At 46.1% G+C, this 13628-nt stretch overlaps 1 protein-coding gene across 5 annotated transcripts in view; it reads left to right on the forward strand.

Annotated features, from left to right (window-relative positions):
* LOC124035744 (myosin heavy chain, skeletal muscle, adult-like) overlaps nt 1-13628 on the forward strand; it is a 250637-nt gene that overhangs the window by 68848 nt on the left and 168161 nt on the right. For all 5 annotated transcript variants that reach the window (XM_046349375.1, XM_046349379.1, XM_046349376.1 and 2 more), the window contains 2 exons: nt 179-325; nt 609-695. In XM_046349375.1, coding sequence (XP_046205331.1) covers nt 179-325; nt 609-695 — 234 coding nt within the window. The remainder of the gene's footprint in view (nt 1-178; nt 326-608; nt 696-13628) is intronic.

Below are 13628 nucleotides of genomic sequence, written 5' to 3' on the forward strand. Positions count from 1 at the left end.
TCTTTCTGACATGTTCAGACATGTTCAGACAAAAATAATAGTGGAATCTTTGCTTTCACCTAACCTACTGTGTGAAATTGGTGATTACCTCAAGGAAATCTGGATAGATGGAAGGAAAGAAGGAGGAAAGGGAGGAGGTAAACATATATCGAATCAGGCCTGTGTTTATTTGTATCAGGTGGAGGAGCGTGAAGCCCAGGTCCAGGAGCTGCAGGACACCATCACAGAGCTGCACCAGGAGATGACCAGGAAGGACCAGGACAAGCTGACACAGCTGCAGGAGCTCCACCAGCTGGAGAGCAGGGTGAAGCAGCTCACTGACCAGGTAGGGCTGAGGATCTATTACCACCTAGACAGGTCTAGTTCAGGACTGGCCAATTCTGTTGGGAAACACTTGTCCACTTCTGGTCAAGATCAAATAGAACTAGTACATCAACATGTTAACCTCATTTAATCACTTTTAATCACATTTTGATCACACTATTGACAAGAGGATGCAATTGCTTCATCAGCATAATGAAACGTACATTGGTCTAATCTACAGTTGTACTTGTAACCCATTGGTCTGGTACAGTGAAGGATGTGCTGTGTGGTTGTCTTGATGGCAGGTCAGGAGCTCTGAGGAGACCATTGGCCAGCTGAGACAGGAGGTGGCTGTTAGAGTGGGCATCAGCAGCGCTACCCTGTCTGGGGATGTGAGTACAGCAGGGAAAGTGGGTTAAAGCACCGTGTTCATGCATATACTGTACATGTACTGTTATACGTTCCACAGGATATGATCTACTACCTGACCTACGTTTTATATAGGCTGTAAGGTCTAACAATGCATCAGTGAACATATAATGAACTTGGATCCACTCTGGGCTTTTCAAGTCTTAAATTTTCATCCAAATGTCATTTCTCTGTGCAAACAAGTACATTACTATGTGATAGAAAATGATAGAAATGTAAGCTAGTCCTATAAAGTTATTGTGTTCATTTTCTCTATTCTAAGACTCATTACATTTCATCAGTCATCCTGTTGTTATTAACATTCCTGTATAAGCCTACGCATTCACACATAAATCACATTAAACCCTCATTTCCAGATGAGCGCATCCATACATGGTGACTCAGTCTCTCACACGGTCTGTCTGTATGGTCTGTCTGTATGGTCTGTCTGTGTGGGGTCATGGGTTGGAGATCAGGATTTCCCCTGTAGAGCTGTAGATCTTTGAGACCAGGGTTTGTTGAGAGGGGCTCTAATGATGGCACATGTGGCCTGGGTTCTGATGGCCCCAATGTGGGAGTCAGGGCCAGCCTGAATAGCAGCTCTGTCCCCCTCTCTCCACCTAACTCTTGACGTCTCCACACATCTGTCAGGCAGCCCAGAGACCATGATGGGAGTCAATTAACTCTAATATTGTGCAATTTTAATCAGGCTGTAATTCTGTAAAATAACCTTATAATTTCTGGATGGGATTGGATCGCAATTACGTGTGCAGCAGCAGAAGAAGGCAGATAGTTTAAGTAGGGAACTATGCAGGTCCCTGGAAAGAGGGCTTTTTAGAGTTCCTTTTGTTTGCATTTAATATGGAAATTGTGAGAAAATAATGAGACAACTTCTCTTCATTGCTTATTGAATTTGTGAGGTCAGGTACAATGAGTTCTGTGTAATTACGGACATAGCCTCAGAGATGGTAGGTAGATTGGCCTATTAGTCCTCAGAGATGGTAGGTAGATTGATAGATGATTTTTTTTCTTTCTGGTGGATTTTGACCTTCAAATCATCCAAATGTTAGTTAGAACCTTCCTGATTGGTTGAATTGGCTTGTTGATAAGTCAGGCATCCCTGGTGGGCTCACTGAGCACTGACTGTTATCCTGTTTGGCTGCGTGGGGGTGGAGGAGGAAACAGCCTCATAGCCAGATGGTAGAGAATAGAGGGAGCCGTAGAAAACATATGCAAATGAGAGAAATGTTCCTGTCATGTATTTGGTGTTTTAGTGAAACAGCATTGTCTTTGTGTAAGAGAGGATGTCGTCGTGTAAGAGAGAATGTCTTTGGTGCTGAAACAGAATATTCTAACACTGAAGGAATCTGGGATTTCTGACTATGTTCTCCATCACTGCTGCCTTTTCCTCTCTTCTCTTCTCCTCACCTCTCATCCCTTTTCCTTCTCTCTTTCCCTCTCTCAATGTGGAGGAAATGCATTGGAAAGGAGAGCCAAAGTCACACAACATTAGTTTGGTAGTGGCTGCCGCTGCAGAAAGCCATTACTCTTCCTTGACAGTATCATAGAGAACGGTGGAGCTGGGTCGCGCCTAGCCCCTCGCTCTCCCTCGCCATGCGCCACTCGCAGGAAATTGCCTCATACTTCAGCGGGCAGGAAGGTGACACGTCGGCGACACCCACGCATGTGTCACTTTCAGGGCCTGGGTGGGAGCAGGCTCCGGTGCCACAGACAAGCACTGCCTGGGGAGCAGTAGAGGAGAGCTGCCCAGGGGAGGCTGGTTGAGCTGGGGTCTGGACACGCAGGGAACCACGCTGGATTTAGAGGAGGTGCAGAACTAGTTACCAATAAATGAGGTCTTAACCTCCCTACCTTTCTTTGGCCACTAGTATTTGACCTGATTGAACCCATCTACTGCACAAAAGGACTGGGTGGTAATGAGCAAGCCAGTTCTAGAGTGTGTTGCAGTAGATGGGATATTTGCAGCGCCCGCTGTCTCTTATTTGATGAATTTGGACTCCTACAAGGAGGATAGTTAGGTGCCCCACTGGGGGGACGGACAGATGGATGCAGCAGGACCCAGGGAAAGTGCTAGGTGGTGGGCTTCTCTGTGGCTGGTTTCAGCCTGCAGTCTGGAGCATAAGGGCTGTTCTGTCCACAGCCACCCGTATGGGGAGCAGTAATGAAAGGAGAGGTTAAGGAGGAGAGTGAAGTGGTCTCACTCGACAATAAATCCTATGTAGTAGGGGATGCTATGGGACCCCACTCCTAGAACACAGTAGGGGCGTTGAAAAGGGACAGGCGTACGTACACTTACCCAGACACACAAGCTCACACACACACAAGCTATGCCTGTTAAGAGCTGTTGTGCCTCGTCTATGAAAGAGATTGAGCTAATGACAATTTGGTCTCATGTTTTATGGAGAGCATTCTCTGAAAAAGGCGAGGATTCTCATTGCTCACTCAATACATTAGCTTCTTTGTGTCATACGTTTGACTAAAATATGTTGATTTGACTATTATTTGAAAATGTAGACATAATTTGAACAAAACTAAAGCCTTTATCACTTCTGAAGCCACAGGCACTGATGCAGGTGTGGTATACATACCAGCTGCTGGGTTGGCCATTGTTTTCAGATGAGACATGTACATTGTGTTGTTTGAGAGGGAATAGAAAGCTTTCTGCTGTTCCGTCTCCTCCCGACACCACACTGTGCAGACCTGTGCAGACCTCTCCAGAGGACCAATGTTTATTGCCATTCTAAAGCAGGCTTTGTTGTGATTGTGTGTGCTCTCCGTCCCCTTCTCCTTGTTTCCACTCTTCTTTCATTTTGTGCAGGGCTGGGGGGATTGCTCTGTGCTGCGGCTCTGTGATTAGAGAGAGGGAGAGGAAGAGTGCTTCCCAGCAGGAATCTGTTTTATATTCATCAAAAGAGCTGCCTTTGATTTGCTCCCTCTGACGTGTGACAGCGGCGCGGCTGCAGCACCACACAGCCGCCGAGGAAATCGTGCACTTATCACCTCTCCCTCCTCCTCCCTCTCCTCCTCACCCTCCTTTGCCAGCAGTACCCCCATCCACAATACTACAACCCCCCAACACCGTACTCCCCATCACTCCCCCCACAGCCCAACCTTCGGGCCGCCTGGCTGTCTTATTCATTTCTCTATTGTTGTTAATATTGCCTCTCTTCACTCAAAAGGCAGACTTTCTCCAATGTCACTCTGAAAAGATTTGCCCTCCTCTTCCTCTCCTCAGAATAGTTTCCCAGAGTAGAGCCTGTGGACTGACGGTCAGCAGAGAGAGAAAGAGGGGGGGGTCTAATGGATGATGGGTGATGATGAGGTGGTGATGAGAAGCTCATCAAGGCCCTCTCTGTCTGAATAGGACGATGTCCATTTCCATGGGAGGGAAAACAGGATTGTTGTTGATTACAGAACAGTATTGAATAAGTTGTTTTCCCTGTTGATTGCAGTACATGAATGTGACCATTCAGTCACTGCTGCCTACATAGAATTACAATTCCATTACGGTTGCCTTCTTTGTCTTGTTGACGTCCAGTGGCCACCCTGTTGTACAGACTCTCTCATTATCCAGGGTGGGAATGACATAACATCTGGGTTGGACTAAGGTAATGCCAGGTAATGTCCTGGGATGGTGGAGGCTCAGGTTAACCCAGATAAAGTCCTGTTCTGTAGCCTGGAGAAGCTTCTCTCACCCTGTCTCTATGACCTTCAGCTCTGTGTCAGTGGTAGCTCAGACGAGGCCTCTGTAGTTTCCTATGTGTTTACACAGGAGCCCATCCTATTACCACCCTCAACTAGCAGATCAGTCAATTCTGCACAGTTTCTGATGGCTCAGACTAAAATCACATACACACGCACACACTCACACAATAGCTCTTCTCTCCAAACACTGCCCCCCTCTGCACCACGCCTGGGCCCGAGCAGGACACACACACCTGTGTTTGAACAGGGCCCCTCTGTGCCGCAGAGACCAGCCTGGTTATTAACGGTGTCAATTATTAAAGCAATTTCAAACTCTGCAAACAGTGGCAGGGAGAAGCGAGCAGACGCTGGATCGTGTGTGTGGACGTGTGTGAGATCCATAGGGAGGGAGAGAGAGAAATACTGAGGCTGTTTTTTTGCTGCTTTATCCCTGCAGTGGCCCAGCTAACAAGGTCACATACACCCAAGGTTAGCTTGGAGGGAGGGGAACATGCTTGGGTAATATTTCATCTTCTCCTTGGTTCCACAAGCCTCTTATGTACGCCACACACACACACACATGCATGCACGCATATTTGCAAACATACTCACTTCCCAGTAACTGGAAATTGAAAGGTGTCCAATTGACGTTGTGCCTGTACAGCAGCAGAATGAAATGCAAACTGAAGTAGTATTCTCTGGCGCTCACTGATCTCTCCTTGCCGTCTGACGATCCCCCATACTTCACAACTCATGTCGCATTTGATAGTGACTCCTCCATGTTAGAGTTCATATACTGTACTATATACACAGGGTTAAATGCATGCCACAGTCTCGGGGTCCTCTGGAGTGCGGGATACGTAAGTGAACATTCAGCCTCATATTGTGGCTGACGTCAAATCTAATTTTAATTGTCACATGCTTCGTAAACAACAAATGATATGCTTACTTACGGGTCCTTCCCAACAATGCAGAATACATAAAATAATTATTATAATTATATAAAAACATTCTAACACAAGGAATAAATACACATTGAGCAATGATGGCTTGGCTATATACAGTGGGGCAAAAAAAGTATTTAGTCAGCCACCAATTGTGCAAGTTCTCCCACTTAAAAAGATGAGAGAGGCCTGTAATTTTCTCTCATATTTTTAAGTGGGAAAACTTGCACAATTGGTGGCTGACTAAATACTTTTTTGCCCCACTGTACACAGGGTACCAGTACTGAGTTCATGTGCAGGGGTATGAGGAAATTGAGGTAGATATGTACAGTTGAAGTCGGAAGTTTACATACACCTTAGCAAAATACATTTAAACTCAGTTGTTCACAATTCCTGAAATTTAATCCTAGTAAAAATCCCGGTCTTAGGTCAGTTAGGAGCGCCACTTTATTTTAAGAATGTGAAATGTCTGAATAATATTAGAGAATGATTTATTTCAGATTTTATTTCTTTCATCACATTCCCAGTGGGTCAGAAGTTTACACACACTCAATTAGTATTTGGAAGCATTGCCTTTAAATTGTTTAACTTGGGTCAAACGTTTCAGGTAGCCTTCCACAAGCTTCCCTCAATAAGTTGGGTGAATTTTGACCCATTCCTCCTGACAGAGCTGGTGTAACTGAGTCAGGTTTGTAGGCCTCCTTGCTCACACACACCTTTTCAGTTCTGCCCACAAATCTTCTGTAGGATTGAGATCAGGGCTTTGTGATGGCCACTCCAATACCCCGACATTGTTGTCTTTAAGCCATTTTTCCACAACTTAGAAGTATGCTTGGGGTCAATGTCGATTTGGAAGACCCATTTGCGACCAAGCTTTAATGTCCTGACTAATGTCTTGAGATGTTGCTTCAATATGTCCACATAATTTCCCCTCTCCTCAGTTGCCATCTATTCTGTGAAGTGCACCAGTCCCTCCTGCAGCAAAGCACTCCCACAACATGATGCTGCCACCTGTGCTTCACGGTTGGGATGGTGTTCTTCGGCTTGCAAGCTTCCCCCTTTTTCCTCCAAACATAATGATGGTCATGATGGCCAAACAGTTCTGTTTTTGTTTCATCGGACCAGAGGACATTTCTCCAAAAAGTACAATCTTTTGTAACGGCTCTCTTCTATCTCCTCCTCTGACGAAGAGGTAGAACAAGGTTCGGATCAAAATGCAGCGTGATGATGAGTCATGATATTTTAATGAAGGAAAAATTATACATACAGAAACGACAAAAATAACGAAATGAAATAACGAAAACCGAAACAGCCCTATCTGGTGCAAACACAAAGACGGGAACAATCACCCACGAAACACTCACAGAATATGGCTGCCTAAATATGGCTCCCAATCAGAGACAACGATAATCACCTGACTCTGATTGAGAACCGCCTCAGGCAGCCATAGACTACGTAGACACCCCACAAAACCCCAAGACAAAAAACACACCACAATAACCCATGTCACACCCTGGCCTGACCAAATAAATAAAGAAAACACAAAATACTAAGACCAAGGCGTGACATCTTTGTCCTCATGTGCAGTTGCAATCTGTAATCTGGATTTTTTATGGCGGTTTTGGAGTGGTGACTTCTTCCTTGCTGAGCGGCCTTTCTGGTTGTGTCGATATAGGAATCGTTTTACTGTGGATATAGATACCTTTGTACCTGTTTCCTCCAGCATCTTCACAAGGTCCTTTGCTGTTCTGGGATTGATTTTCACTTTTCGCACCAAAGTGCGTTCATCTCTAGGAGACAGAACGCGTCTCCTTCCAGAGCGGTATGATGGCTGCGTGGTCCCTTGGTGTTTATACTTGCGTACTATTGTTTGTACAAGTGAACGTGGTACCTTCAGGCGTTTGGAAATTACACCCAAGGAGGAACCAGACTTGTGGAGGTCTACAATTTTTTTTCTGAGGCCTTGGCTGATTTATTTTGATTTTCCCATGATGTGAAGAGGCACTTAGTTTGACGGTAGGCCTTGAAATACATCCACAGGTACACCTCCAATTGACTCAAATGAGTCAATTAGCCTATCAGAAGCTTCTAAAGCCATTACATAATTTTCTGGAATTTTCCAAGCTGTTTAAAGGCACAGTCAACTTAGTGTATGTAAACTTCTGACCCAATGGAATTGTGATACAGTGAATTATAAGTAAAATAATCTGTCTGTAAACAATTGTTAGAAAAATTACTTGTGTCATGCATAAAGTGGATGTGTGTGTGCTGACAGTGAGCCTGTGTGTACTTGTTATGTGTGAGTGAGTGTGTGTGTATGTATGTGTTTTGAGTGTCAGTGTAAGTATGTGTGAGTGTGTGGGTAGAGTCCACTGTGTGTGTGCATGAAGTCGAAAAGAGTTAGTGCAAAAAGGGTCAATGCAGATGGTCCTGGTATCTATTTGGTGAACTATTTAGCAGGCTTATGGTTTGGGGTTGGAAGCAGTTCTGGAGCCTTTTGGTCCCAGACTTAGCGTTCCAGTACTGTTTGCTGTGCGGTAGCAGAGAGAACAGTCTATGACTTGGGTGTCTGGAGTATTTGAGAATTTTTAGGCCTTCCTCTGACACCGCCTGGTATAGAGGTCCTGGATGGCAGGGAGTTTGGCTCCAGTGATGTACTGGGTCTTCCGCACTACCCTTTGCAGCACCTTGTGCTCTGATGCCAAGCACTTGCCATACAAAGCTGTGATGCAGCCAGTCAAGATGCTCTCAACAGTTCAGCTGTAGAACCTTTTGAGACTATGGGCCCATGCCAAATCTTTTCAGCCTCCTGAGGGAGAAGAGGCGTTGTCGTGCCCTCTTCACGACTGTGTTTGGACCATTATAGGTCCTTAGTGAAGAGGATACCGAGGAACTTGAAGCTCTAGACCCGCTCCACTACAGCCCCATCGATGTGAATAGGGGGCGTGTTCTGACCTCCGTTTCCTGTGGTCCACGATAAGCTTCTTTGTCTTGCCCACGTTGAGGGAGATGTTGTCCTGGCACCACACTGCCAGGTCTCTGAGATCCTGTCATTGGCAAACTTGGTTACATTATTTTATCTCCTCTTCTTCTCCTGTGTTGTGTTTGAGTCAAGCCTCACCCCTGAAAACAAAACTTACTGTAGGTCCTTTAGTATTAACTCTCACATCTTGTTGCTCAGAGGGCCGATGCGGAACAGACAGACACTTTGTAGAATGACTACAAAGTAATACAATGGGAGATACAGTGTAGGCTTATGATGCCACACCCATGTAGAACTTTCCATGTTTAGATAACTTCTAGGAGGGATGTTAGTTTCAGGCTGCACAGCTCACATCTCCAGGGGAAAGGTAGTTGGATGGCAGTTTGAATGGCGGTTGATAGGAGCGTAATGACCATCTGATGGCCCTCCTGTCTGGGTCACATCAGGCTGTTCAAGGTGAGTGTTCCAGACCCCACTGTCGGTCTCTGCGTCTCTCTGTCTACATGCATGATGATGCATTTGATCAGAACACATCTCCCTAATGGTCTCTCAGTGAGCTGCCAGTATTCTACAGAGCACTCAAGAAGCCCTTGTCCCTGTCATTTCAGATGTTCACCTGCCCCACTAAGCATAGGTAGCCATTCACCCCTCGTTCGCCCCATGCTCTTGACAGAAAGAAAGAGGGAGATGGGAGAGAAAGGGAGTATTATTAAACCCTGCAACGCTGCACTTTGTGTCAGCGAGGGAACATCTTCCTTCTGCTCCACTGTAATCTCTGAAGCCGTGCCATGGTGTGTCAGTGTTAAGTTGATACTGAGCTTTGGGCTGCTGTGGACCTCTACTTCTGACGCTCTACTGTAGGGCCTAAACCCCATAATCCAGCTCAAAGGCAGACGCTAGGGTTAGTTATGTGTATATGTGCTGGAGATTGACTGGCTCTTTTCTGAGAGGCGTTTTCTCTCTCCTCTTTCCTCCTCTGTTGTTCCCCCACGTTCCTAAGGCTGGCTCTTTGGCCCTGCAGGACCCCCACAAGGCTCTGCATGATTCAAGCGTTTATCCTCCCACCCCTCCATGTCTCTCGCTGGGGAGAAAGCAGGAAGTGGGGATAGTAGCAGCTCATCCTCAGGGCTCCACTGTCTGCTGCCCCAGAGGCCCTGTGGCCTTCTGCACATTTCTATGGAAACACTGACTTCTGTAGCTGATCTGACAGCAACCATCCTGTCTGGTTCTCTGTACATTATGTAGCTTTGTGTAATATATAAAGAGCCATATACAGGCATTCGGAAAGTATTTAGACCCCTTCCCCTTTTCCACATTTTGTTACGTTACGGCCTTACTCTAAAATGGTTTGAAAAAAACGTTTGTCGTCAATCTACACACAATATCCCATAATGACAAGTCGGAAACAGGTTTGTAGAAATGTTTGCTTATTTACATAAGGATTCAGACCGTTTGCTATAAGAATCGAAATTGAGCTCAGGTGCATCCTCTTTCCATTGATCATCCTTGAGATTTTTCTACAACTTGATTGGAGTTCACCTGAGGGAAATTCCATTGATTGGACATGATTTAGAAAGACACACACCTGTCTACAGTTGACAGCGCATTTCAGAGCAAAAACCAAGCAAGGAATTGTCCGTAGAGCTCCGAGACAGGATTGTGTCGAAGCACAGATCTGGGAAAGGGAACTTTTTTGTTGTTGTTCAGCATTGAAGGTCCCCAAGAACCCAGTGGTCTCCATCATTCTTAAATGGAAGAAGTTTGGAACCCCCAATATTCTTCCTAGAGCTGGCTGCCCAGCCAAACTGAGCAATCAGGGAAGAAGGGCCTTGGTCAGGGAGGTGACCAAGAACCCGATGGTCATTCTGACAGAGCTCCAGTTCATCTGTCGAGATGGGAGAATCTTCCAGAAGGACAATCATCTCTGCCACACTCCACCAATCAGGCCTTTATGGTAGAGTGGTCAGACGGAAGCCACTCCTCAGTAAAAGGCACATGGCAGCTTGCTTGGAGTTTACCAAGAGGCACCTAAAGGACTTTCGGCCCATGAGAAACAAGATTCTCTGTTCTGATGGAGCGAAGATTGAACTCTTTAGCCCGAATGCCAAGTGGCACATCTGGAGGAAACCTGGCACCATCCCTACGGTGAAGCACGGTGGTGGCAGAATCAAGCTGTGGGGATGTTTTTCAGCGGCAGGGACTGGGAGACTAGTCGGGATCAAGGGAAAGATGAACAGAGAAAAGTACAGAGAGATCCTTGATAAAAACCTGCTCCAGAGCACTCAGGACCTGAGACTGGGGTGAAGGTTCACCTTCCAACAGGACAAGGACCCTAAGCACACAGCCAAGGCAATGCAGGAGTGGCTTCGGGACAAGTCTCTAGAGGCCCAGCCAGAGCCCAGACTTGAACCTGATCGAACTTCTCTGGAGAGATCTGAAAATGCAGTGACGCTCCCCATCCAAACTGACAGAGCTTGATAGGATCTGCAGAGAATGGGAGAAACTCCCCAAATACAGCTTGTCGCGTCACGCAAGAACACTTCAGGCTGTAATCGCTGCCAAAGTAAAGGGTCTGAATACTTAAATGTAATATTGAAGTTTTTTTAAATACATAATTCTAAAAACCTGTCTTTGCTTTGTTATTATGGGGTATTGCGTGTCGATTGATGAGGGGGAAAACAATTTAATACATTTTAGAATAAGGCTGTAACGTAACAATGTGGAAAAAGTCAAGGGGTCTGAACACTTTACGAATGCACTGTAACGGAATGGAACACAGGACAAAAGAGACATAAGATTGTTAGATGCTGTGTTTTTAGTGATGGCAAATGAAGGACGGATATTTTATTTGCAAATGTAGGGACTCAGTCCTTATGCATCTGTTAGCCCAGCCATTTTATCACCACATCTACCCTTCCTCCATCTCCTGCAGCACCACCTGTGTCTGTGAGTCTCGTCTTCACTATAAGACAGAGCCTCTTATCAGTGTAACTACAGAAAAGCAAATCACGTTGAGAGATGTTAGTAGCTCATTTTGTTTGTTTTTGTTTTAAGGGCATATTGTTTTATTTATAGTGGTTTTCTGTATTATTAAGAGAAGAGTTGTGAATCGCTGTCGTGTCATTGGTTTAGCTTTGTGAGTATGCTTCGATGTTGTCTGCCCTCCCTCCCTGGCCCTGTGAAGTCAGACTTTTTGATAGGGCTCTTGACACAGTAAGCACTTGGCAGCAGACTCCCTTTGTTCTCGCAGGGAAAGGTGCTGTAGGCATTCCAAAGCAATAAACAGGGAAAGCTATCAAATTCAATATTTCTCAGCAGATGAAGAACCAGACATGTATTTGTACACTTGGCATGCAGCGAGATCCCTCCTGGCTCCTGGATATGATACAAAAAAAGTAAACATGTAATATTAGCGTTAAAGTAGGGGAACATTATCTGGCAGACACCACACCAGATCTTATCAGTGACACCAACACATATCAGGTTGGATCTCTTAATTTAGCAGAATTGAACAGATCACGATAAGTCCCTGGGAAGGAAGAAATTCCCTACATGGAAACACCTGTCCCTGCCTTAGAGTGGCTTTGGGGGAGCCAGCCAACTGGAAGCAATTATTTGCTTTTGGTCAGCGTTTGGGCTATCTGCTGGGATTAGCTGAGGGACTGCTGATCTGGGAGCTGGTCGAGCGTGATGTGGTTACACTTGACTGGGCACTCTGGGCTGAGCTGAGATAGGCTTGGCTAAAGTCAACTGGCATGGGATGGAATGGGCTGAGCCAGGCTGGGTTGGGCTAGACTTGGCTGGGTTGGGCTATACTTGGCTGGGTTGGACTAGACTTGGCTAGGTTGCATGGGCTGGACCTCATTGAGCTCAGGAGCTCAGAAGCCTGTGCCTGCTACCTTCCACATCAACAACAGAGTCTCAGGCTCGGTGGAGCTTTTGAGGCGAGCCTCTTTATAATGGAGATATACTCGCTGGTGATAGGAAGAGATGATGAATACTATTTAACTGGGTAGTATTGTATGGGGCGAAAATGTGTTCATGTGTGTGACTACAAACAAATGTATTTTTGTGTGTGTGATTATTTACAGATTTGTTGTAAATGTGAGGGTTCTGAGTATGTGTGTATGTGGTGAGTGTGTGTGCGATTATTTACAGGTTTGGGTAAATGTGAGGGTTCTGAGTGTGTGTGTATGTGGTGTGGTGAGTGTGTGTCTGGCTGCGTCCATCTGAGGGGTCTGGCTGTGGACGTGATTGTGTTTTGATGAGGTCTCAGTGGTGCTCCCCGCTCTCATCTTGTTGAGATGCTTGGTGCCTTGCATTCCCATCGCTTTCCCAATTTGACAGCTGATGGGATCTCAGATGGAATGTGTGCCAGTGTGAATTGCCCGTGATATTAATAACAACATAATTTATCTTCTCCACCCCTCTCTTTCAGCAATTCCTCCCTTATTCCTGCATACCGCTCTCCCCTCCCCCATTCCCTCCTCTCTCTGTCTTTCTCTCTTTCTCTCTCTATCAATCTTTTCCCCTCTCTCCCACTCTCTCTCTACCATTCTCTGTCTCTGACTGTCTCTCTCAGTTCAGGTGCCCTCCCGTTCCTTTAGCAGGGTTAACAGGCAGTGCCAACTCCAGCCATTCCCTGAAGGCAGTTTGTCAAACCTTTAAGTCTCTATAACCACCCACCACACTGGCCCTGGACCATCTACGTAACCGTGTGGAGAATAGTGGGTTAGCCAGTGTGGAGAATAGTGGGTTAGCCAGTGTGGAAAATAGTGGGTTAGCCAGTGTGGAGAATAGTGGGTTAGCCAGTGTGAAAAGCCAGTAAGAACACACACTCTTACACACAGTTCATCATTGCTCTAAAATGGCTACTGTGTCCAGTGCTAAGCACCAATACACACCACTAATCCCTATATTTTCTGGTGCCTGCTACAGAGAGAGAGCGAGAAGGGGGAGAGAGAGAGCAGGAGAGAGAGAGTGAGAGAGCTGGAGAAAGAGTGAGAGAAGGGAGAGAGAGAGCAGGAGAGAGTAGAGAGAGTGAGAGAAGGGAGAGCGAGAGCAGGAGAGAGTAGAGAGAGTGAGAGAAGGGAGAGCGAGAGCAGGAGAGAGTAGAGAGAGTGAGAGAAGGGGGAGAGAGAGGAGAAAGAGGGTAGAGAGAGAGGGAAGGGGGGAGAGAGAGAGCAGGAGAAAGAGAGTAGAGAGAGTGAGCGAGCGAAGGGTGAGCGAGAGCAGGAGAAAGAGAGTAGAGAGAGATAAGGGAGAGAGAGAACATGAGAAAGAGA

This window comes from Oncorhynchus gorbuscha, linkage group LG05 (assembly GCF_021184085.1).
Source record: "Oncorhynchus gorbuscha isolate QuinsamMale2020 ecotype Even-year linkage group LG05, OgorEven_v1.0, whole genome shotgun sequence".
Classification (NCBI taxonomy): domain Eukaryota; kingdom Metazoa; phylum Chordata; class Actinopteri; order Salmoniformes; family Salmonidae; genus Oncorhynchus; species Oncorhynchus gorbuscha.